Raw genomic sequence first — 23,765 nt, 5'->3', positions numbered from 1 at the left:
GCATATCTCAACAAGAGAGAGGAAAAAGAAATATTTAAAAAATTCATGATAAATGGATTTTGAACGCTGCCAGCACGGACCTATATACATTATTTGGTTTGATCATAGACTATATGTAATATATAGTCTATGGTTTGATTTGATTTTGATTTTACAAATTCTTATCCGATAATGATCTTAAATATATATATATATATATGCATGTATGTGTCACTATTGGGGGGGGGCGGGGGCGCAGCGGGTGACACCCACCATGGGGAAAAAAAAGCACTTTTTTTACATGCAGCTTTTTAAAAAAAAAAATTACTACCTTGAATATCTCTCAGTTTAGTATTAACATGTCCCAAACTTTCTGAATTTAATTCTATTTCTATTCTATTAGTAATCTTCCTTTTATGAGAAAAATAATACGTTACAGACGCCAGGAGAAAGAGTTTCTAGAGCTCAAAAATATGGAAATACGCTTGGCTCCCGGGGCTTAAGGCGCTTCCTCAAACTTATCTGATCAGTTGAGTTTACTGTTAAATGTTGAGAAACACATAGAAATAAGCCCCTCGAGCACCATTCGACGCATAGGGCTCCAATATCCACAAAAATCATTCTTAGGAACTTTCACAGCCACATTCCTTCTATGCTTTTTGTGTTCCTCTTTTTGGCTTTCATGACTTTGTTAAACGAGTTTCGTCTTGTCTAATGATACATCTCACAATTGCCAAATGACGTTTAGTCCCTTTTTCCTTAGACGGCGAATGCCTCTGTGGGAAAAGATTTCTCTATTGGTAATATTATCTCGGTACGTTATTCGTAGGATCCTTCTCAGCCTCTTTTCAACCGTCTCGAAGCGTAGGTGGCAGTTGAAACAATGATTGTATTGAGTAGGTAGATTTTAATCTCCTGGCTAATTGATTTGTTTGTTCAGATAGGTCGTATTTTTTAGAAGGCCGCTGCTGCTTTCCGTTGCTTGTAATAGCAGTGCCTAAATAAATTTCTATTTGTTCTAGATCTGCACGATCAATTTTGATGGGATGTTTTGGGTAACCTGCACCCAATATGCATAATTTAGAGGGTGTCTTTATCCGTCATAAGGTGTATACATTTAATTGCATTTCAAACTAATGCTATGGCGTCTTGAGAACTCGAATTCAGCCTGTTTAATTCTATGACATCGTCGATAGCTAAAAGAGAAATGGGAATTAGATCAACCCTAATCTCATATCCGTCTCGGTGTTGAAGAGTTCCACAGTCTGTTGTGACACAACAGCTTGATTTGCTTTAGACCAGTGATGCCCAACCTTATTTGGTCTGCGGGCCATTTTAATTTTCGGCATTCGTGTCGTGGGTCATATCACCAAAAAGAAAAAAAAATTAAATATACAATAAGCTATTTTTAATAGTTTTATTTGTGGACCTACTTACATAAATTAATGTGATGCATGAAGTTTATCCAAAACCATCTTCTGAATATCTGGCTGCATAGATGAAACACAAAGTCGGAGCACTGAATCTAGATGTTCATCCGTGAGGCGATTACGTCACATGGTTTTCACCCGTTTCATCATTGAAAAAGTTTGTTCCCACAAATCAGTTGAAAACATTGTGATCATCCTTAGCGCTTGTTTTCGAAGATTTGGAAACACTTCAGCAGGTAACATGGAGTAGAAGTCAATGGTCTGCATCACTTGAAATTTGTCAAGCAGGGATGTCTGGCTTTGTAAGTCAATCAGTTCCAGTTGCAGATCTGTCAGGGCACTTGACACATCGGCAGCAAACGGATTTTCAAAAAGACGGATTTCATTTTTTAAATTCTGAAAATCCACAAATCTTTCACTGAAATTATTCATCAAGAGCCTCAGAAGTTCGATCATTCTTTCATTAGGGAAAGACATATTTAAATAACTCTTGCTGTCATTCCGCTGTGACATCCAACCATATTTCTAGCGCCATCAGTAGTCATTCCAACTAATTTATTCCAATGAAGAGCAAGGTCCTGTATGATGGCTTACACTTCTTTGAACAGGTCATCTCCAGTTGTAGTCACATGCATGCTCCTCATAGCTGCTAACTCCTCTGTTATATCAGAATTGCTGTTTGTACCGCGAATAAATACCAAGAGTTGCGCAGTATCAGTTATGTCAGTGGACTCGTCAGCAGCAATAGAAAACATTTCGAATTCTGCTGCTCTGTCTTTTAATTGTGAATGAAGATTTACCCCCATATCTTCCACTCGCCTTGTAATTGTCATGCGAGAAAGGCTGACAGCTTCTACTGCATTCTTCTTTTCAGGACACATTTCTTCCATCACTGCTAGCAAGCACTTTTTTTTACACATTCGCCATCGGAAAAAGGCTTTATTGCTCTACTTAAGATGTGAGCAACTCTGTAGCTGGCCCTTATCGCAGACTCATTTTCTTGTCTCTTTTTGATAAATATTCTTGTCAATCTCCCAATCTCTAGTCGTAACTTGGCAATCTAGTCTTCGCGGCTCAAACCAAGAATGCCACCATATGTGTTTATGTGTTTTAATTCATAATGTCTTTTAATGTTATGTTCTTTAAAAACAGCCACACTTTCTTTCAAATCAAACATATTGGCTTACTATCATATTCCACAAAAAAGAAAAGATCTGTTTCAACATTTAGAGTCCACTTTTAGTTTCTTAGGCTCTCCCATTTCATTAAATCACAAACGTTAAACACTACGGTACCAATCGCTTTGATATAAAAAGTACACGACCGGATCTGGCCCGCGGGCCGTAGTTTGGGCATCGCTGCATTAGACATATCGCTTAACCTGGATTAATTGTTGCAAGATGCCTTTTTCTATTGCTATTTTCTAGAGCTATCAAACTTCTTTTTCTAATCTAAAAAAACTGATCCACATCTTTTGTTGCTATTTCTGGCTTTACTCGACGATGTCTCGCAGGACCTAAACTTGTTCAGTGTTTGATTTGCCTTTTAGGAAGCAGCTGAGAAACACTAGTGTAATTTAAAACCTTTTCCGTATGGAGCTCTTAAGTAATCGCTAATTAAAATGTTCAACACAATGTTTCTCAAATAAGTGTACATTTTTTAATTATGTAATAACTTTAGTTAAAATGTCAAAAACAACAACATTTTAAAATAGAATCGAAAACCATTTTCGCGTGTAACCAATCAATGAATTAGCTTACAGTTTTATTATTCAAAATAAAGAAAAAAACAACAATAGTTATTTTTTTAGGGAGAGATTATTTTTTTCCTTGTGGGTGTGTGACACCGTCGACTCTAGTGACGCCACTGTATGTATATGTATATAGGCCTATATATATATATATATCATCTTATGTACATTTAAATGGATTGATTACCTAGATCTTTCTAGATTATGCATCTAAAATTTAAAAATAATAATTATGAGACGCGAGTACTCTTATTATAAAAAGGTTAGAAAGGTTAGAGGTTGGACCAAAAAAAACTGTACTTTTTATTACTACTTTACAATACAACGCCTTGTTTTGAAGTTTTTCACGTCATTTTTGTGTAGTGTTAAAGATTTCCATGTCCAGTCTAGTTATATTATTATTATTAGGCCTATAGCTTTTATATAGCGCTACTTTCAAGTTCAAGCGCACTTAGCCTCTCGACCACGCTTTCCGGATTATAACCTAAAGCTGTGGCTGTCCACACAAATAAAAACGTAAGAACTTTGAATTAGATTCTGGTGCCTAACATGTTGCATGAAAATTATCATATAATGAGAAAAAAATCTAACCTTACCCCCCCCTTTCCCCGAAAAAAAATCCTGGCTACGCCCACGGCCCTAACCTTGATCAAAACAATGGAAGATAGTTTTTTTGTTTTACCTGAATAGATTCTGGTGTAACTACAAGTAAAGTCTATCGCAGTTGAGTTTACAAATAGGGGAGTGAAAGTTTAGACAAGCTTCAAAATTTGTTTAAGATTTTTTTGTTGTTGTTCAAATTGGTTAAGATAATATTCACTTGTGTTTATACATGAATATACATTGTCGTTAAAAGTTGTATATAGTGTCAATATAAACGCTATGCTCATCTTGATTGTGTAAGTTCCAATGAAGATCTACATTATGAATATTTTAGACCTACAACTGTTTAGTCTTTAGTTGGACTTTGTTGTATGGAGCTACAACCCCAACCACATTGGGGACCGCAATGGTAACGCTTCACACTACACTGACCATACAGTCATTCACACACAGGCCAGGTCAAGAGACAAAAGGATTAACTTGGTGATAAATGGAGTGAAGGAGAAACAACAACAAAAGGTTACTTCGCTTTTCGTCTGATTCATTTGCCTCCCACACTTTAAGTAAATGAAATGAAACTTGTGTTTTATTTTTTTTTACTGAAGATACACTCCCCCACACACAAACACACACACACGCGCGCATACACACAAAGATGCACACACGTTTACAAATGAAGCCTTGATTAATGAGAGAAGAGTGGCGTAGTAGAAATGGAAGAAGGGGAGAAGCGCGGGGGTGGGGGCCGAATAGAATGGTAGTAAACGTAGATTTATGGAAATGTAAACGAAGTCAGATGAATATATTATGGAGTTGAGGACCAGGGACATTAGAGAAAAAAGTTTTAGAAAGAGTCAAGGTTAAAAACCTCATGATTCATTTACACTAATAGTTTAAGGAAATTATATCTTTTACTATGGCTTTCTCGTGTATAGTGCTAACAGACGGAAGGATTTGTCATGAAAGATAATAACGCAGCATTTCTCTACCAGTGGGGCGCCTCCCTTGGAAGGTGGACGCGATATGAGGACAAAAAAAGGGGAGAGTGCACGAAGGCAGTCTTTTTTTTTAATGTGCAAAAATGATTGCATTTGCATTATAGTTATAAATTCCGAATCAAATATTGATATAATCAAAACCTATCTTTAAACTGCATTAACAAAATAAGGCAGACATAATTAAATTTAGAAACATAAGCACATTTCTAAAGTGATACAGTTTATAACATTTTTGTAAGTGACAAATACTGGCAGGACCTTTGTGAAAACGTCCAATCTTGTGCCGACTGTGGTAACATCACAGGACTATACGTGGGCATGTGTGCCCCGATTAAGTCAAAAGATGGTTCAATCATCAGTGATCGGGCACTGCAAATGGAGCCATGGGTAGAGCACTATGCAGAACTCTACCAGATTGAAAACGTCATCTCACCAACTGCTTTGTCAAAAGTCCCATCACTTTCAGTTTTGAACGAATTGGACGAAACGCCCTCGGTAAAGGAGTTGAGCACAACCATTGACGTGCTTGCACACGGGAAAGCACCCGGAGGAGATGATATTCCTGCAGAAGCCATTCAGGCTGGAAAGCATGCCCTAATCAAGCCACTCCACGAACTGCTAAGTTTGTGCTGGGAGCAAGGAATGGTCCCCCAGGAATTGAAGGATGCCAACATAACAATTTACAAAAATAAAGGCGACCGCTCCGATTGTAACAGTTATAGAGGCTTGGCTCCTTAGCTTAGTTGGAACATTGACATTAGAGTAATAATAAAGCGGCTCCAGATCTTGGCAGTACGAGTTTACCCAGAATCGCAATGTGGTCTTAGAGCCGGTAGATCCACAACAGATATGATTTTCTCCCTGCGACAGATACAGAATAAAATGCAGTCACTCTTTATAGCTTTTATTGACTTGACCACGGCGTTTGACGTTGTCAGCAGATCCGGCCTTTTTGCCTTATTAGAGAGAATTGGCTGTCCAAAAAAGCTACGGAAATTAGTGTCAGCTTTACATGAAAATATGCAGGGCACCGTACAGTTTGACAGCTCTTTTCCAATTTTGTTTCGTTTTTTTCGATTTTCTCAAAATACTATTTTTATTCACTTTTTTTTTTAATACTCCTTCACTAATTCTGCATAGAAATCAATCAAACTTGTCCAGCTTATTATTTATACCATGTACAACAACTTCTATAAAACATTTTTCAACTTTAAATTAATATTTTGTCTTTATTGCAATAAAATATTAGAAAAATGAAAAAAAATTGTTTTTCTTTAGCAAGGTTAGAAAAAAATTTCTAAAACAAAAAGTTTTTATTATATTTAAAAACTAATTTATAGAAAATGTTCTGGAATGATTGGTCTACACATTGTATATTTTTGTTTGGCAATAGCTTAAATAGTTTTAAAGCCTTAGCGATTTAAAAACGATAAACAATAATCCAATATGGCGGCCGTTGCCATGACATTCATTATAAGAAAACATTTTTAACCACATTTTTTATGGCTATTCATATCGAGTATACATATAAAGTTTGGAGTAATTTGATTAATAAATTTAAGAAAAAGGTTTCAAGTGTTTCACATAGCCGTATATACATAGGCCTATAATTATAAAAAGTTATTTACAACGAAATTTAAAGCTAAGTAATATCAAGAAAAAATACAGAAGAGCACATAAGATAAATTTTCATAATTGCCACATTAGCAACAGTGAATTTAATACTGTATTTTTTTTAAAGTTTATTAAAAAAATGTATTTGAATTGCCCACTTTCTCCTTTCTTTTGCATGGCCCACCTTGCCAGTAACAAGCATTCCTTAATACACTTTCAAACAAGGAAATATTTCCTCATCGGAGATTGTTCCCCAAATGTTTAGTTTGTCTAATAGCAGCTGAAACAAAGAAAATAACATTCAAATTTTTTTCCAACAATATTTTACGATTGAACATCGAAGTTAGTTATTTCACGTTTGAAAATGACATTTTTATTTCTACCGTTAATAATATGTCTATTTACTCTGCCGGGGTGGGGTGTGGATGAAAATGTTGCGTGTTTTGTTTGTTTGTTGTTTTTTCAAGTTGCTTATCCTTTGACTATGACTTAGAATCTTAAATAGTACAGTTTTAACATGCATCGTATGTAATTTATAAGATTTTTTACAAAGTTGGCAGGATCAAACCACCTGAGGTCCCTGGGGTACACTACTCTGTCTCAACGTGGCACTCGTGTGGAAACGATCTTGAGGAAGTGATTAAGCTAAATTAGTAGCAAAACAAAACTCCTGTGGAAATGTCTAAGGGAATGTGAGATCTTTTCTCATTGCACAGCGCAGAGTTGTGAGTGAGCTTCCACGACCATATTGATAATCCAGGCGCCATTCTTCAAGGGACCGTTACATCAATGGCTTGGTCTAACTATAGGAAATGGCGGGGTTCCTGGTGTGCTCGGCTTTCGGCCATGTGTTCTAGTCCATGCGCTCGGAATGTCAGACAATGGGCGTAGCCAGGGGGGGGTTCTTGGGGTTTAACCCCCCCCCCAAATGAAATCCCCCCCCACAGGGGGGGGACGGAATTAAGTGCCTGATGTTTGCTTTCATTTTGTTTATTTTAGGTGAGATTTTAATACTAAATCATCACAGCCGAGGCAGTTTTGAGTTAAAAACCCTCTACCAGGGGGTTTTGAGTTTAAATCCCCCTACAAGGGGGTTTTGAGATTTAAAAAAAACCCTATCAGGGGGTTTAGAGATACAAATCCCTCTACCAGGGGGCTCTGAGTTTAAAACCCCCTACAGGGGGTTTTGAATTTTAAACCCTCTACCAGAGGTTTTTGCAGTTAAATCCCCCTCTTCTATAAAACAAAACAAAAAAAAATGCAAATAACAATCCCCAAATTCCAACAGCACAGTTGAGGAAGATTTTGATTTTAAAACCCCCTCCAAAATTTACGATAAACCCCATCTTCAATATAAAAAGCAAATTACACACTCAAAATTCTATGAGCGTAGCCAAAGGGGTTTTGAGTTTACCCCCCCCCCTTTCCAGTTGGGGTTTGAAGCTAAAAAGTACCTCTTCAATATATAAAAAAAAGCAAATTACACACTATAAAATCTATGAGCGTAGCCAAAGGGGTTTTGAGTTTAAATCCCCCCTCCTCCAGATGGCTTTTTCTTTAAAGTTTAAAACCCCCTCCAGATGGTTTTGAGTTTAAAATTCCCCTACAGAGCGTTTAGAGTTGAAAACCTCTCTCTTCAATATTATTTTAAAGCAAACTACAGTCACCAAATTCTATGATCGTAGCTAAATGGGGTTTTGAATTAAAAACAAAAAAAAAAAAAAAACTCAAGAGATTTCTTAGTTTAAAACCCCTCAACAGATGATTTGACGAAAAAACTTTCCTTTTCGATATAAAAGCTAATGCGAAATACAGGCATGTAATTCCAAGAGCGTAGTCAAGAAAGGTTACAAATTTCTACCAGTGGCTTGGGCTCCATTAATAAAGTGTGAATAGTCTTCTGCCGAAATTGAAAATCATTAAATGTGTCTCAACAAAGATGGCTAAGACAGATTTTAGGAGTCAGTCATAGAGATCGGGTCTAAATCAAAAAAATCATATGCCGAACTGGGAGTCGAATCCTTAGTAAGGTTGTGACAGAGCGTCGCGTGAGGTTTTGCGGGACATGTTCTCACACAAAATGAATTACGCAAAATAAGAGTTGCGGAAACAGCTTGCCGGAAAATGCGCGAACGGCGCGAGAGGGTCTAAGTCAGTAAGAATAGCACATTAGGTTTCTGAAATAAAACTTTTTAATAGCAAGATAATGCACTGTAGATACCTCAGAATATGCATTTTGTTGGCTTTCATTACCAGAAATAGTGCTCGGCGGCGGGGCTTCGCCCCGCGCTGGAGGAGCGCTGCGAACTCCCCCAGTCCCCCTTGCTAGCAAGGGCGGGGAGTCTACAATAAACAATAAACGTCTTCCGAAAGGGTCAGAATGTAATAAAGATTAATTATGTATACACACAAACACACACACAGATATATATATATATATATATATATAAAGTTTTTTCCGCGACCACCCCCCCAAAAACCCTCCCCGAAAAAAAATCCTGGCTACGCCCATGTGTCAGACACATGGGAAATAGCAGCGTTTTATATAGACATTGAATTGGACCTTTTCCAGACAGAGCGGTTTGTTCAGCCAGGATTGTAAGGCTTAACTCAGAAGAGCTTTCGGTCAACTCTTTAGACATTCAAACCACGGATATAGGCTAGAAATCTGTGGCAAGACTAGAAGCAGAACTTATATATATGATATATAGGTATGTGCATCAGACAACTCTCACTTTTTAAAAGTAAATAAAAGGCCATTATGGATAAGGGAGCTAAATCTGCTTTATTTTTAACATAACTAGTAAATAAACAACATGTAAATGGCAACGGTTTATAAAGTTTATTAGAGCCTAGATCTATTCTAGATCTATAAGAGTCGAGATCTAGATTCTAGTTCTATAGAATCTAGGGTATATTTTAGATCTATGTGATTGCGTAAAAATTACCAGTAAATCTAATCAAAAGCAAATACCGGGATTAAGATAAAAGTAGCCTTTTATTTACTTTTTCATTTTGCGTCGCAATCTCATGTCGTCATTAGGTCATTAGGTACTTTGACAAAAAATTCAAAATAAATATATATGAACAGAAGCTATTTAGTTATGTAGAGCTTGCTGAGAGGGTTACAATGATACCACATTTATCTTTCTATGTTATATATAGATCTAGGAGCTAAGTTATGCCGTTTTATGTGTAGAAAATTGGACTATAATCATAATAATGTCACACTATAGTGACTATACTATAGAAAATGTCCAAAAAGATGTGATCGAAAAAAATGAATTTTCGTCTTTATCTCATCATAACTTTGTAACCATAATAGATAAAATTATTAAAAGGTTGAAATTTGGAGCACAGCTACCCCATTATATGATTTTTAATTTGAATGTTTCATCTCACATGCAGCTAACATTCATTCACAGCTAATACAATGAGGTAGTTCCTTATTTCTGACCTACTTTAACCAAAGTCACGTGATTGTTGGACAACAAAGAGGAGAAAGGCCTTGTCTTCCTATATTTCCATTGCTGTTGCTCCTCTATTTTTACGAAATTTTACATTTACAAACATTTTAAAATATTCAGAGTACATCAACGAGCTCCCTGAATGTTCAAATAACTTTACGAATGTTTTCATAAAGGGCCAAGAACTGTTTAAGGATGAGTTTAAATTATCAATGATATTTCCTTTATAGTCCACTACAAGCGTCAACACATTGCCGATGATACATTCACATACAGAAGAAGATGTTTTTACAAACGTTCTTGTAAGATTAAAAAAAAAAAAGCTTGGTATAAACTACACAAAACACACACACACACACATATATATATATATATATATATATATATATATATATAGAGAGAGAGAGAGAGAGAGAGGGATAATATGCATATTAGTTGAAACATTGTTATTTTCATAAACTTCAGCTATTTTTTAACGTTTTATATTTCATATTCCGGTTATTGTGTTGGATACATGATGTATTATTATGTTATTAAAAGTTCTATCATTTTTAAGAAATTCACAAAATGTTAACATTAAAGTTTCAAAAATGCGTTGACGAAACAGATCTAGATCTATTTTATTACTTAGAAACCAAATTTAACAATGAAAGGGCGGGGTAAGACACATTTGGCTTGTGTAACTGTAAGAGTAGATCTAGATTTATCCTTGACTATCAGATGTGTTATTTGTTCGCTAAACAACTGAAGCCTATTACGCACAAGGAAAACACATGGCAGTCTTTTTATCTTTTATAACAACTAGTCGACATATCGACTACACACTAGCCCTAGAGCTATCTGACCAATACACACTGGTCTGCTGTCCAACTTTTAGTGTTCTACTCAAGTTCAAGTTTGTTTACTTTTGGGCAGAAAGGAAAGGGGGGGGGATGAAAGTGTTACTTTTTTTTTCTAGGACTGGTTACCCGAACGCTAAGAACTGTAAGTGTAGTCATTCATTGTAGATCAAGAAATTTTGATCTCAGTATGGCAGATTATAGGCCAACGCTTCGGTACCTTCTATCAAAGGTTTAACTATTTGTTTTAGTTGAAACTATTAAAAATGTGTATCTCTAGATTCTCCTGTTATTAACAAATTATAGTTTAGCGCTAATGAGTAAATTGAAACCACTAAATATTGACTTAAAACGCTTCAGATTCCCACTACAAACTAACTAAAACTAAGCACGGTGCGCGTTGTATACACACAACCACGTGACTAGGGGGGAATACGAAACTACCTCATTGTTTGAAAATTGACTTCGATCCTTTTTCTAGAATGCCGTTTGGTAGAAACTTCCTCAGCTTTATAATATTTATAAGTATAATGTAAAATAACACCTTGATAGCATTCTCTCCACTAGGTTGATCAAAGATAAGCTGCTAAACAATGCATAAATCATTTATACTTCATATTATCCACGAGAATTACTAATGTCTGGCGCCACATGTCGCTGCATCATGGAGTGACTTCATTTAACATCTTGCATTAATTAGCTGATTTCTTTTATACTTTGTGTACCTAAGTATAGAAAAAAAGATTTCTAACACTACTCTATAATAAAATATTGATTTTAATACTATAGTCATAGATTGTTATGGTAGTTATAATTTTTCCGCTTACCCATTTCGAAAAATAGCCTAATTTGGCATCATTTATAGCATGTTAGGGGAAGTTTTTTTAATTTTGGAGGACAAAATTTCATTAAAAAATAATGAAATAACAAACTTTAAGCATAAATCTAGTTCTAAATTCAATAAAAAAATTCCAAGCTTGCTTAAAAATTATATTAAATGCAAAATCATTCTTACCTATGACTTTACTTTAAATTTTCTAAATAAACATGACTTTCATTTGTTGACAATGGGGTATCAATCAAGAGCTTAGGAATCCTCCTTTAAGAATAGCATGAGGGTTTTTAAAACATGAAGCAAATGTAAAAACAACAATCAATCAACTAACACCATGGTTTTGGAAGTCTAGCCATGGTGTTTCAAAACTGTATATCAGCTAGTCTAGCATTTTATAGGTCAGTAGAGTAAGATGTCAAAGTACCTATCGTCATGACTCATGACTGACTACAACTAAAATATTATAAATATAATACAAGAATCTGGATCTAGATCTATCTATATAAAAAGTATATAATAAATTGGTAATTAATAGAATCTAGTAGATCCTAGTCTATATCTAAATCATGATGATGTCTTATAATTTATTACTAATCTGAATCATTAATTTATAATTAATGTCATCTAGAGTCTTAGACTATTAATTTAAACTTTAAAGTAGTACTAGACTATATATTTGAAAATAGTATTATAATAATTGTATACTAATAATAGATATAATACCTTAAAAATGATAGATCAATAGAGGGTGGTGTTTTATTTATAATAATTTTTTTAAGTTTATGATTTCATTTAAGGCTCTTTAAATTTTCATAGTCATCTCATTTTAAAAGGTGAAGAATGACTGACAAGTCACAGGATTCTTCAGATCCAGCTGTGGATCCTGATACTGATGAAGACAAAAAACTTTATGTCACACTAGGACAATGGTTAACCGCAGATCTCAGTGTTAAAAAAACTGTCACAAAGAAAGGGAAAGCATTCCTCAGACCACAGCTAGAGTCAGTTTGCGTTGTTTCTGTTGACTACAATGATAACGAGACTAGTGATCACTGTAAAGAATTGTACATGTTTCTAACGCAACATGCTAGAAATAGGCTTGAGCTGAAATTAGGTTCAGCAGACAGTAAATATATGTTAGGCTTAGAAAAACTGTTAATGACAATGACAGAGAGTGAAGAGTGCTTATTCATCATCAGTTCCTGCCATGGAAGTGAAGAGGGAGACATAATCTTGAAAGTAACTCTCCACAGTTTTACAGTAGAGAAGCCTATCTGGCAAATGTCTTCTAAAGAAAAGTATAGTTTGGCATTTTCTCATAAAGAGAGAGGCACAGAGCTTTTCAAAGAAGGCAACATTGAAGGTGCATTTGTACAATATGGTGTAGCAATAAAGTATGCACTATGCATGTGTGAAAGCTCGGTGTGTAAAAAACTAGAAAAGACCATGATCCAAGAGCATGCAACTCTGATGAGCATTTGTTATCTAAACCTAGCTGCGTGTCATTCCAAAATGGCTAACTATGAAAACGTTATCAGCAGCTGCTCTAAAGCTTTGGCAGTGGATGCTGACAATGTGAAAGGGCTTTACAGACGAGCTCAAGCATACAAGGCTATTGGACAGATTGATAAAGCAAGGTCAGTTCATGCCTTTTCTGTTCTTCTTATCCTTTTCCTAGCTTTTTTGCTTTTCTTATGTCTAGACTCTTTTACAATATGGGCCTTGGAAAAAATAGAGCTCTCTTCCTCCTGCCAGACAGAGTCTTGACTAAAAGTGGTTATTGAGTAAATAGAGTCTGTCTTAGGCGGGATAATTAAGGGTATTTAGAAAGGAAATGTTGGATGTTTTATCGGGAGTTAACAGTTTGTAGATTCCAAAGGCTATCGAAGTTGAATTGGAATTCCAAGTTCCCACTTTACTAGAAATGCTCATAAAGATTATGTTTCTAAATGTCTCCAACAGTCAAATCCAGGTTCTGACCTTCAATATAATTTAAATGACTCCTACAAATCTATTTAACATGCATCTAAAAATTAGGTTGCTTCTTTTTGATTACACATTTCTACTAAATTAGAAAGGTGTTGCTAGCAGTACTTTATCATATAAATTCAAAATAAGGATTTTCAAATAAATAGTCTGGATGCAGGATGTGACTTACCCATCATAAAGTCATCACTTTCTTTAAATAGAGATTATTAATAATAACCTTGACAACCCCAAGATAGAAAAAAAATATTAATAAAACGTCTATCAATAAACTTCAATTGCTGGTTATAAATAATAAACTTCAAATGCTGGTTATAAATAGTAACACCATTTTTTTTTAAATTAACATTTCATTGGTATTAAAGCTGTTAAAAACCAAACACCTTCATCATTAATTATTTTTCTTTTTTTTTTGTATCAATGTTTTCTTGATTCTGGAGGAGTCATTATAGTCCTTATTAGAACAACTCTATATCTGTAGTTTTTTTTTATTATTGTTTTGATGATAATTGTTATTTTCTATACAGTTGCTCACTCCTGCAATAATAAATCTTTATATTATCAGAACTGTGCAGTAGGTTTCAATTTAGGCAATTCTATATAGAATTTGGGCTAGTCAATGCACAATGCAGGATGGGGTCATTTTTCTCTAATGCGACTCCTCAGGGGCATGTCTTTCTGGCTTAAATTTTCTTCTTCCAGAACTTTTATTGTCTAGTCCTGAATTGTTTTATTTGCATGTGGAAAATTAAGTACTCAGTATTACATAGCTTGTTGAAAGCATATTTTCTGATGATTCTGTGAGAGTCAATCCATTTTTTTAGGCTACTTTCATTGTTTATAGATCTTCTCATCTGTCGTGTGAAGCAATGTCAACATTTTGTGTCATTGAGGCCACTTACATGTTTAACATTCATAACTTTTCAGAAATAGTTGCTTCAAAACAAAGTCTCTATTATTGATAAACAATTAAAATCCATTGTTAGCCTTTTTTTTTTTTTTATATATTTTCTTAAAATGTTTTTCATAATTTCAGATTAGATTTGAAGCAAGCTCTGAAGATAGAACCTCAGAATAAGGCTGTGATCACTCTGCTTCATAACTGTGAGACTTGAATCAATATGGACACTATACAAGGAATTACTAATGGTGTTGAATTATACATGTTATTGAGTATAGTGTTGAGAGAAAAAGATCAAAATTGCAATTTAGACATTGAAATTATGCAGACAATATTCTAAAATTTGTAATATTGTATAACTTAATTAAATGTTATTAGTAAATTTGTTCACTGTTTGAACTTACCATTTACTGTGAATAGCAAGATACAATTCTTGGTAATAAGTCAGCTATTAAGTTTAATTTTTCACTCATTATCCACGCGAGACCTTTACTCTTATGTAAATGCCTTAGTACTAGCTAGATCTATATATAATTCCCATGTTTGTGAAATCTAGCCAAGAGATACTATATTTTTATTCCATTAGCATCCTTCCAGCTCCAATATTGCAATTATAAATCTGATTTGTTCAAATTACTCTGAGAAAATATTACTTGCCCTTGTTCTGCTTACCATCTAACAGTATTATGAAAGTATTGCAAACAGAATGTTCTCAATGTTTCTACTTAAATTTAATATTTACCTGTAGAGAAAAAAATCAATGCTGTATATCTAATTACTGGAGAAATAAGCTCCCTTTCTTCTACATAAAACAAAACTAATCAGTTATCCCTATTGTTTTTTTTTTTATTATTATTAATTCTTGTACATTGGCATTGACTATGAATAATTATGCACAATTTCAACTTGATCCGATAATGGCATGTGGGAGAAAAAAATGTACAAAAAAGATAAATAAGGGAAATAGCTCCACATCTCTCTCAAGTAGTATTTATTTCCTTTTTCCCTACCAAAGAAAATAATTACCAATAATTAATCAACTAATCTGTTACTATGTTTTTATTGATTCCTGTTTTGTTAGGTGCACCAAAGAATCGTGTAAAGTTTTAACTTGATCCAAGAAAGGTTGTGGGAGAAATAGTGTACAAAATTTGTAGCAGAGTGATTGGGTTCATATAAGCTTTATACAAATTAAGCTTATGTCAGTTATAATAAGTTTTAATAAGAATGAATGTATTGAACTGATGGAGGATTTATATTTATGTAAATTTAAATATAATTGATATCTAGAGATGTATAGTTTTATTCTGAATAAACTATTTCGTTGTCAATACTTGTTGAGTATCCAGTGAGTAATGTATATTATCTTATACTAAAGCTATCTTTGTAATGCTCAATAACTTATATCTACACCATCAGGACTTAGGGTTGATGCAAACTAATGGTTTAAAATTATGCATTTATGTTGTTTCCTCTTGACTAGTTTGTTTATCTTCTGAACTTGTTTTCATCTCTGTTTCCTAGACAAGTCGCTGGTACAGGATATAAAAGAAATCAAATCATATAATGATTTGAAAATTTTGGAAACAATCTGTAAATATATTTTGTCTGTTTCTTTCAACAGAAGGCCTAAATGTGAAGCCTTAGAAATACTGGTGCATACATTCTTTATCTTTTTATTCTGGTAATTTCATTGCCCATAATCATATATCAACATACCTTGCAGAATCTTCTAATCCTAATACACTCACTATACAGTCAACAATAAACTTTAAAAAGGTTTGGGAATAGTTCACTCAGTACACAGATGTACGCATAATTACACAAAAATGAAACATTCTTGGAAATTCTGATTGAAAAGCAAAACCTCAAAGTGAAATACTTCAATTTATTTTCTCATTTGTATAGTGGAGACAGAACAACAAAATAGGCATGCAAAAGTGGTAGCTACTACTTCTTAGAATCTCTAAGCTCAAAAGTAAAAAACTGAACACAATGGCATCAGGAAACAAAAAGCAATCTCAAGCCAGGTTATTATCAAAACTACTTTTCACTAATAAAAATCAAACTAATAAATAAAGAAAAAAAAATGAGATGAGAACCAGAAACTATTTTTTAAAATGTTTCCTAATAAATGCAATAAAAAAAATGTTAATAAATAAAGTTATCATTGTATGTTATAAACATCATTTCTTTGATTGGTATTTACAAAACAATGAGTACAATGTGAACAAAAAAAATATTTACATCAGGCTTTTGATTTGGCTATATATTAAGTCACAAAAGTACATTACAAAATGGCGCAAACTGTGGTCCCAGTATATATATGGTATTATGGTTGGTTGAATAACATGCTTACCAAACAATTTATACAAACAGTAGATTTGACAAAACATGTGCACAAGTATATGTTGAATAAAAAAAATATATATTATATAATGGAGTTGACTTTGTGACTATTGATTTGGCTATTTTTGAAGCAATGTCGCTTGACTTAGTGTAAAACATACCTGAAAGATTATTTATTATACTAACATCAAGACATTGGATCTAAATCATTGACAAAAAAAACATCTTTAAAAAAAAAAAGTCAAGTCTTTTCACAGTATTCTTCTTCAGGCTACTATCAATCTAGTTAACAAGATTCTTCACTGCTTTGTTGGCCATTACCTCACATAAGTTTCAAAGTACAATATTTATGATGACTGAACTATACAGCTAACTGCTACATATATAAATATACATATATTGCTTCAGGTGATTACAGTAGGCATACAGTCTTAGCAAATGAAACATAAAAGACTAGCTATAGTCATAGATGAAATGTTGGGTCACCTGTGTGACCAAAGTCCAATGATAATGGTTTAATGTTTTCACTTTAACAAGACTTCAGCTATTTCCCAACTGCTGAAGGGCAAACAGTTGTAGTGACCCAGCAAGCTGGAAAACAATGACTGATTTCTTAAATAATGCGTTCCAATGTTTTAACAAATAAAGTAACATGCTAGAAAAGGAAGACATTTCATGTGGAAGTTTAAGTGAGTTATCGGCACAAATAGTGTCCACTTTGGAAGTACAGTTCTGGGAGACATAATTCATATAAACTAAACAAAAAAATTACTAAAACCTGTCACTTCTGAAGACAGTTATAATTAAATAATTTTCAGTCAAGTCAATTATGAAGAGTATGACTTTATTTCTAAAGTCTGTAAAAAAAAAATAATGAAAACAGAAAAATGGTTAAGTTGTCAACCATTTATAACCAAACAAATACTAGAAGTGACTATGCAGTCGCTAGGACAATGAAACAAATAGAATGCCAAACTCTCGTTAGGTCAAGCATTACATTAGGTCTGTTTATCTACCTTAGCATGCTTAGACTGAATTACACAAACATAACAATAATAAAAAAGACTAAAGCACGTTTTTGGCATATTATTCAGTGTACAAAGATGATAAAAAAATTATGTTTTTATTCTTGCTCTTGCACTAATAAAAGCTTAAAAAAAAAATTGGATTCAACATTTAAATCTTTGATCTTTAAGACACATCTCTAGGCCATTAGATATGATTTTTGCAGTTTATCAAAGCAAAAAAAAAAGATTGAAAATTTTAAAATGTAAATAATATTTTTGTAAGAAAACAATATCAGAGGTAGCCGAATGAGGAAATGGGAAAGAAAGTTTTGGAAAAAAAAATAAAAATTTAAAGCTTGTTCAGTAAAAAAAAAAAGAATGATGGAAAAATAAAGTAAAGGAACAAGAGTGGAATTTTTCAAATCAATAAAGAGTAAAAATAGTTCTTTTGAGTTAAGTATTAGTAGCTTGAGTACACACAAATCAACAATAGTGTTGAATACTTTGGCTGAAGTCAACAAAATCAGATTCTAGAGTGAGTTTACAAGAGACAGGTGAACACAAGTTGGTTTGAATCACATTCAGATAGATAATAAATACATTGCTTCTCATACAGTTCCTTGCCAACTTTCCCATATTTGTTCAAACAAAATATAACAATGAATAATGACAGATCTATAAACACTAGGTCTTTACATTGTATAGACCTCTTAAGAAAATATAGAGATAATCGCAAGAATGAGGTTTATACAAGTTCAATAACTGCTATCTTAAGAAGTTTGATGATTTTAGCAATTCTGTGTAATTAAACATTATTAGTGTCATTGCCTTTTAATATAGCAAATAGCTATGCATAAAAAAAAAAAACTTAGTCGCAGTGATATAAGTTATTTTTAAAAAGAAAAGGGGGGGGGGGGGAGAAAATAAATTTTTAATATGATTTACACCAGTCGGGCTAGGTCAGGGGAAGAGAAAGTCAGTAAAACTTATGTCCATTATTTACTATATGACTAGGCATGACGTCTGGCTAGATGGTGTCCTCATGTTTCTTCAGAGGGGACTTCTGTGGGCTGGCTTGATGCCTGTAACTGTGGTGTCTCCGTGGGGGCAGACCTGCCAGAGAGAAGTCTATGTTTTCTTTGGCTGCTTCCAAGTCTTTGTTCGTCTTGGTTACTATAAAATATTAAGAAATGGCAACAATTTTAAAAAGTTAAAAAAAAATATATAAAAGCAACTGAAATATATAAAAAAAAATTTCACTATTATATGATAATGTATCCTTTTTCTTAAGAGAAAACAACAAAGACAAATTATTAAACTTAAAATACTCACTTCAATATGTACAAATAATGTACATTATTATACTTGGCAGCTAAACTATCCTTAAAATTTTTATTGAGTTATTTTATTTTGTTATATGATTGATTACAGCCAAACATTAAAAAAAAAATGCCTTAAACCTTTGGTTCTGTTTACAATAAATATATGTACTTATCAATATAAGAAATGTTTTCAAATAAATATGTTGGTAATATAATTGAAAGTCATCAGCACATCTAGAAACCAAAATAAGTATTTATTTAAGTATGCTGAGTACAAAATAAAGACAGCTACATAATAAGATTATATATGAAATGAATATAATAAAAACACACATGTTCTAGAAAGAGGTGATGGGGGAAAATGATTACAAAATTGATGACAAAAAACCTACAGAAATTAAAACATTGAATTAAAAGGGTGTTAGTAATTATATGCTATGGAGTTAAGAAATACATTTTTATTTTGTTTATAGCATTATTTTTAGTATTGATATGAAAAAGAGATAAATTTTTATAAAAAAGATAAACTTGAATACAAGACAGTACTAATTTTGTTCTAATTATATAAAAAGATAATTTTTAAAAAAGATAATAAGTTGAAATAAAAAAAACTAAGGTACTATATAAATGCTGATACATCTATCAATGACTATATCAATGAGTAATAAACACACAAGATTATATAAAACCGTATAATGTTCCACACTGAAACCAACCCTCCAACAGAACGACTCAGCTTTACATTGCCAAACTGTTGACTTAATAAAGCATCTGTGAAACATTCAAAGTAATGAATAAACATGTCTCTCCTTGCTCTCAACTGTCTTGTCTCGTCATATAGACAAGCTAACCAACACACACAATCTATTTTCTAGCAAAAAGTATACAAGGATGGTCCACTGGTAATTGTGTGATCTTTACATGTTCAAGAAAAACATGTACCCAATGATAAGAAACATAAAACATATACTGTTAAAACATTGAGTAAGTCATGCACTCTTTAATTTTACATTTCTGTTTTGACACTGGCATTGGATTTCAAAAATAAATACTATTTTAACTACACCATAGAACCCACTACTAAATATTCATCAGGGTTGGCTCACTTTAAATCATTATAAATAACCCTTCAATAACAGGGGGTGAGAATTGAGACCTTAAAAAGCTGCCCCTTTGAAATTAATGAATAAATTCAAGCTTATCTGCTGCTTCAAATCCTCAGCCCTGTCCTACCCCAATACATTTTTTTTAATGCCACTAAAAAAATAAATCAAGCTTCCATTTGCCTTTATTTCTGAAAGAGAATGTCAGATCTAGAGGAAGCAGTGTTCAACCACTATATTAGTCTGGATAACAGGGCAGGACTGGCATATAGTGCTCAAGTTGACAAAGGTTGAAGGAACAAGTGAGAGGAAATGTACTTCGAATGGTCTGCCTGAACCTTCAAGCCTTCTCTTATTCTCAAATTCAAATGAAATGTTATACAGAAAATCAAGAAAGATGTGCTACTCACATTGCTTGTATAATGAAGACTCCCAACTCTTCTGTCTCTCTGTGGTAGCATTAAGCCTGTCTTGCTGCTCTTTGACAGTGTGGTTCAACACATCCATGCGGGAACGAGTCACAGTTAATTCATGGCGCAGGTAGTCATTCTGTTCAGTAAGAAAGTAAAAAGTAAAGTTCCTTTTTCAGACATTTCGATCTATAGGGCAGATGATGTTAAGGTCATCTGTTTCTTTGGCCAATGGTTAACGAGCAGGGTATCATGTGGTCAGAACAATGATCAACCAGCTTTACTTTCCCCAACTAAAGTTAGGTACCCATTAGAGTTGGGTAGACTCAGGGGAGCCCTAAAAATGCTTAAATTCAAAATCCTAGTCTTCGCTTACATTTGAACCCAGGATCCCAGGTTCAGAAGCCAAGCCACTCAGCCAACGCGCCCCCTAAATAAGAAAGTAATCACTAATAAATAAAAAAAACATGGAGATAGAGAGGTTACTCAACTTGGGTTAGCAATTAATTTATATTCTAAAAATTCTATTAAAAAAATTATTTGATGCATTGCAAACCCATTTGGCTATCATAGTATTTGAAGCCGGTTTCAAAATCAAAGTGAATAGGAAGGCAAGAGATCTCTGGTACAATACATTTCAAGGTGTAGTTCTAAAAAAAATTTTTTACAATCAGTTCCAATGACCAGTACATCTACTTACTTGCTCAGCTAGGATTGGGTCATAGAAATGTCCCAATGAATCAACAGGCGGCAGTTCAGTCACCCAAGCTGTGGCTACAAGACTAGCTGCCTCGTTCAAACAGACACGTAGGTTGTGACAAGCAAGAGATGACTCCCTGATAGTGCTGTAGTCCACACTCTATAAGATAGTAAGAGCATAAACAGCTACAACCTTGTATACAATATGGCAGAATTATAATCTTATAGAGTGTAAAATTACAAATACAAAAAATAAAATTTAATACATTATTGTTCACATTTATCACATTATAGCTTAAATGACTTAAAAAGAATCCTATTATTGTAAATACTATAAAAACAAAGGAATTTAATTATTAAAAGTTTAAATAAGTGTGGTTATTTTTTTTTTTTAAACACAGCTAATTGCCAAGAACAGTAAATCAAGAAGATTAAAGTACATTGTTGTTGTCAATAAGAAAATGAAACTTAAATGTTCATGCTGACAGCCATACAGACATGCTGTAATAATAAGGATAACAAATGTATTTCCAAATTTCATTAAGAAATGGAGAGAAAAAAAAAGAGCCTTGCCACTAGAAAAATATAAAATAAAATAGCTTTCATGCTATGAGGAATTATCAGTTTATAAAAAAATGTATTGCTTATTTGACACAAGTGCATTTAAAAAAAAAAAAAAAAAAAAGACATGCAATGTCAAGTCAAGCACCCCAGAATTAAATCTTGTTTTAACTTCATACAAATTTTATATGCTGAAAGAAATTGCACAGCCATGACAGAAGTGGAAAAAAAAAATGTATTTACCCGCATTCTCTAGAGAAAAATAATGTAGAGTGGTAAGAACAATAAAGATAAAATATTCAATGTACAACTCCATTTTTTTATTTTTCTTTGTTCTAATCATAAGTTATTTTGTACTAGGGGTGCACCGGATAGTCCCTCCGGCTCCGGCTTCTGTCGAATATCCGGCATTTTTTACTATCCGGTGCTATTCGGCTCCGGTCGGATATCACTACCGGATAGTAAACCGGATAGTAAAAAATACACCTATTTAATATGCATAAAGTGGACCTCGTTCCATTAATGTCTGTTGTAGAATGTATTAATGCTTATATGAAAACAAAATAATGTGCTTAAAAACAGAGCCATTATGAATATGCACCAAACATCGTTTATTATAAAGACAAGGTATGTTAATAACTTAATATAAATAGAGATGAAACTTTACATCATAAATGCGCTTTACATACAGAGCAGCAATGGCTGGCACTTTTTTCAATTTGTCTTGACCTTTGAGTAAGTTAGTTAACATGTTAAAATGCTACATTCCTTGACTACGTCAAGCTGACCAGATGTCTGTCTAGCTGTGTGGGTATATCTCCAGAGGTAGAGATGAACAACTCCCACCCCCTTTTATTTGTTTAGTCCATCACATTGAGTTTATTTATAGGCAGGTAACCACAAGTTAAATACGATGGACGTAGGTTTAATGTCAGCGTATTGACACTCTCTAGTAGTCACACCTTTCGAGGGAACTGAGTTTGTTTACTTAGTAGTTAATCTTTATTGGGGGGGGGGGGGCTGGACTACAAGAGCCACACCTCTAAGGTGACCAGGTATATTTCTAGATGAACATCTCCCTCCCCCTTTTATTTGTTTAGCCCATCACATTGAGTTCATTGATTGACAGGTGACCCCAAGTCAGATACGATGGACGTAAGCACTCTCTACAGGTCACACGAGGGAACTAGGTTTATTATTGGGGGGGGGGGACTAGACTTTACATTATAAATTCGTATTACATACGTAGCAGCGATGTCTGGCACACTTTAAAAGCTAGTCTTGACCTTTGAGTGGTCTAGTAACCATGTAATATTTCTTAACTATGTCAAGCTGATTGTCTAGAAGTGCGGGTATATCTCCAGAGGTAGAGATGAGCAACCCCCACCTCCTTTTGTTTGTTTAGTCCATAACATTGAGTTCACAGATAGGCAGCTGACCACATTAAGCCAGATGTCAACGTGTTGACACTTTCTAGAGGTCACATCTTATGAGGGAACTGAGTTTGTTTACTTGGAGAAGAATTTTTATTAGGGGCGGGACTACAAGCCAAATCTCCATAAGGTTACTCTGGTATGAGTGTGTTTATTATGAGATAGGTTGTCAATCAAGGGTCTGGACCACAACCCACACCTTTTATACTATTGGCAGGGACAATAAGTTTGTTTACTTAAAGTCTCAATTAGGAGGCTGGACTACAAGCCAAACAGACACTGACCAGGGGTATCTTTAAAGGTAGGGCTCAAGAGACTCAACACGCTAAACTTCTTATTTGTTTAATCCATGACAATGTATTGATAGACATTGACCATTCTTAAGCCAGAATGGATTAACGCAGATTGTTGAGAAACATTGACACTGTCTAGAGGTCACTAGATGATGACACTACGTTTGTTTACTTGGAGAGAAATGT

At 33.8% G+C, this 23,765-nt stretch overlaps 2 protein-coding genes across 13 annotated transcripts in view; one reads left to right on the top strand and one right to left on the bottom strand.

Annotated features, from left to right (window-relative positions):
• Nucleotides 1-9,111: 9,111 nt before the first annotated feature.
• LOC106067688 (peptidyl-prolyl cis-trans isomerase FKBP5-like) lies at nucleotides 9,112-15,733 on the top strand. 4 transcript variants are annotated; one of them, XM_056040253.1, is made up of 3 exons: nucleotides 9,112-9,192; nucleotides 12,349-13,152; nucleotides 14,538-15,733. In XM_056040253.1, the coding sequence occupies exons 2-3, from the start codon at nucleotides 12,356-12,358 to the stop codon at nucleotides 14,614-14,616; spliced, it is 876 nt and encodes a 291-aa protein (XP_055896228.1). In that variant the 5' UTR covers nucleotides 9,112-9,192; nucleotides 12,349-12,355; the 3' UTR covers nucleotides 14,617-15,733. The 4 variants fall into 4 exon arrangements, with proteins under 4 accessions (XP_055896228.1, XP_055896226.1, XP_055896227.1 ...); XM_056040251.1 differs by having other exon boundaries at nucleotides 9,154-9,286; XM_056040252.1 differs by having other exon boundaries at nucleotides 9,164-9,364; nucleotides 12,332-13,152.
• A 543-nt stretch (nucleotides 15,734-16,276) lies between these two features.
• LOC106067687 (golgin subfamily B member 1-like) overlaps nucleotides 16,277-23,765 on the bottom strand; it is a 40,876-nt gene continuing 33,387 nt past the window's right edge. For 7 of the 9 annotated variants that reach the window (XM_056040234.1, XM_056040235.1, XM_056040237.1 and 4 more), the window contains 4 exons: nucleotides 21,294-21,452; nucleotides 20,594-20,732; nucleotides 19,755-19,851; nucleotides 16,277-18,931 (listed from right to left, as the gene is read on the bottom strand). In XM_056040234.1, coding sequence (XP_055896209.1) covers nucleotides 18,799-18,931; nucleotides 19,755-19,851; nucleotides 20,594-20,732; nucleotides 21,294-21,452 — 528 coding nt within the window. In that variant the 3' untranslated portion in view covers nucleotides 16,277-18,798. The remainder of the gene's footprint in view (nucleotides 18,932-19,754; nucleotides 19,852-20,593; nucleotides 20,733-21,293; nucleotides 21,453-23,765) is intronic. The other 2 variants (XM_056040236.1, XM_056040241.1) reach the window with 2 other exon arrangements.

Source organism: Biomphalaria glabrata, chromosome 9 (assembly GCF_947242115.1).
Source record: "Biomphalaria glabrata chromosome 9, xgBioGlab47.1, whole genome shotgun sequence".
Lineage (NCBI taxonomy): Eukaryota > Metazoa > Mollusca > Gastropoda > Planorbidae > Biomphalaria > Biomphalaria glabrata.
Note: the sequence above shows the minus strand (reverse complement) of the source record. Positions and strands in the feature narration are given on the sequence as shown.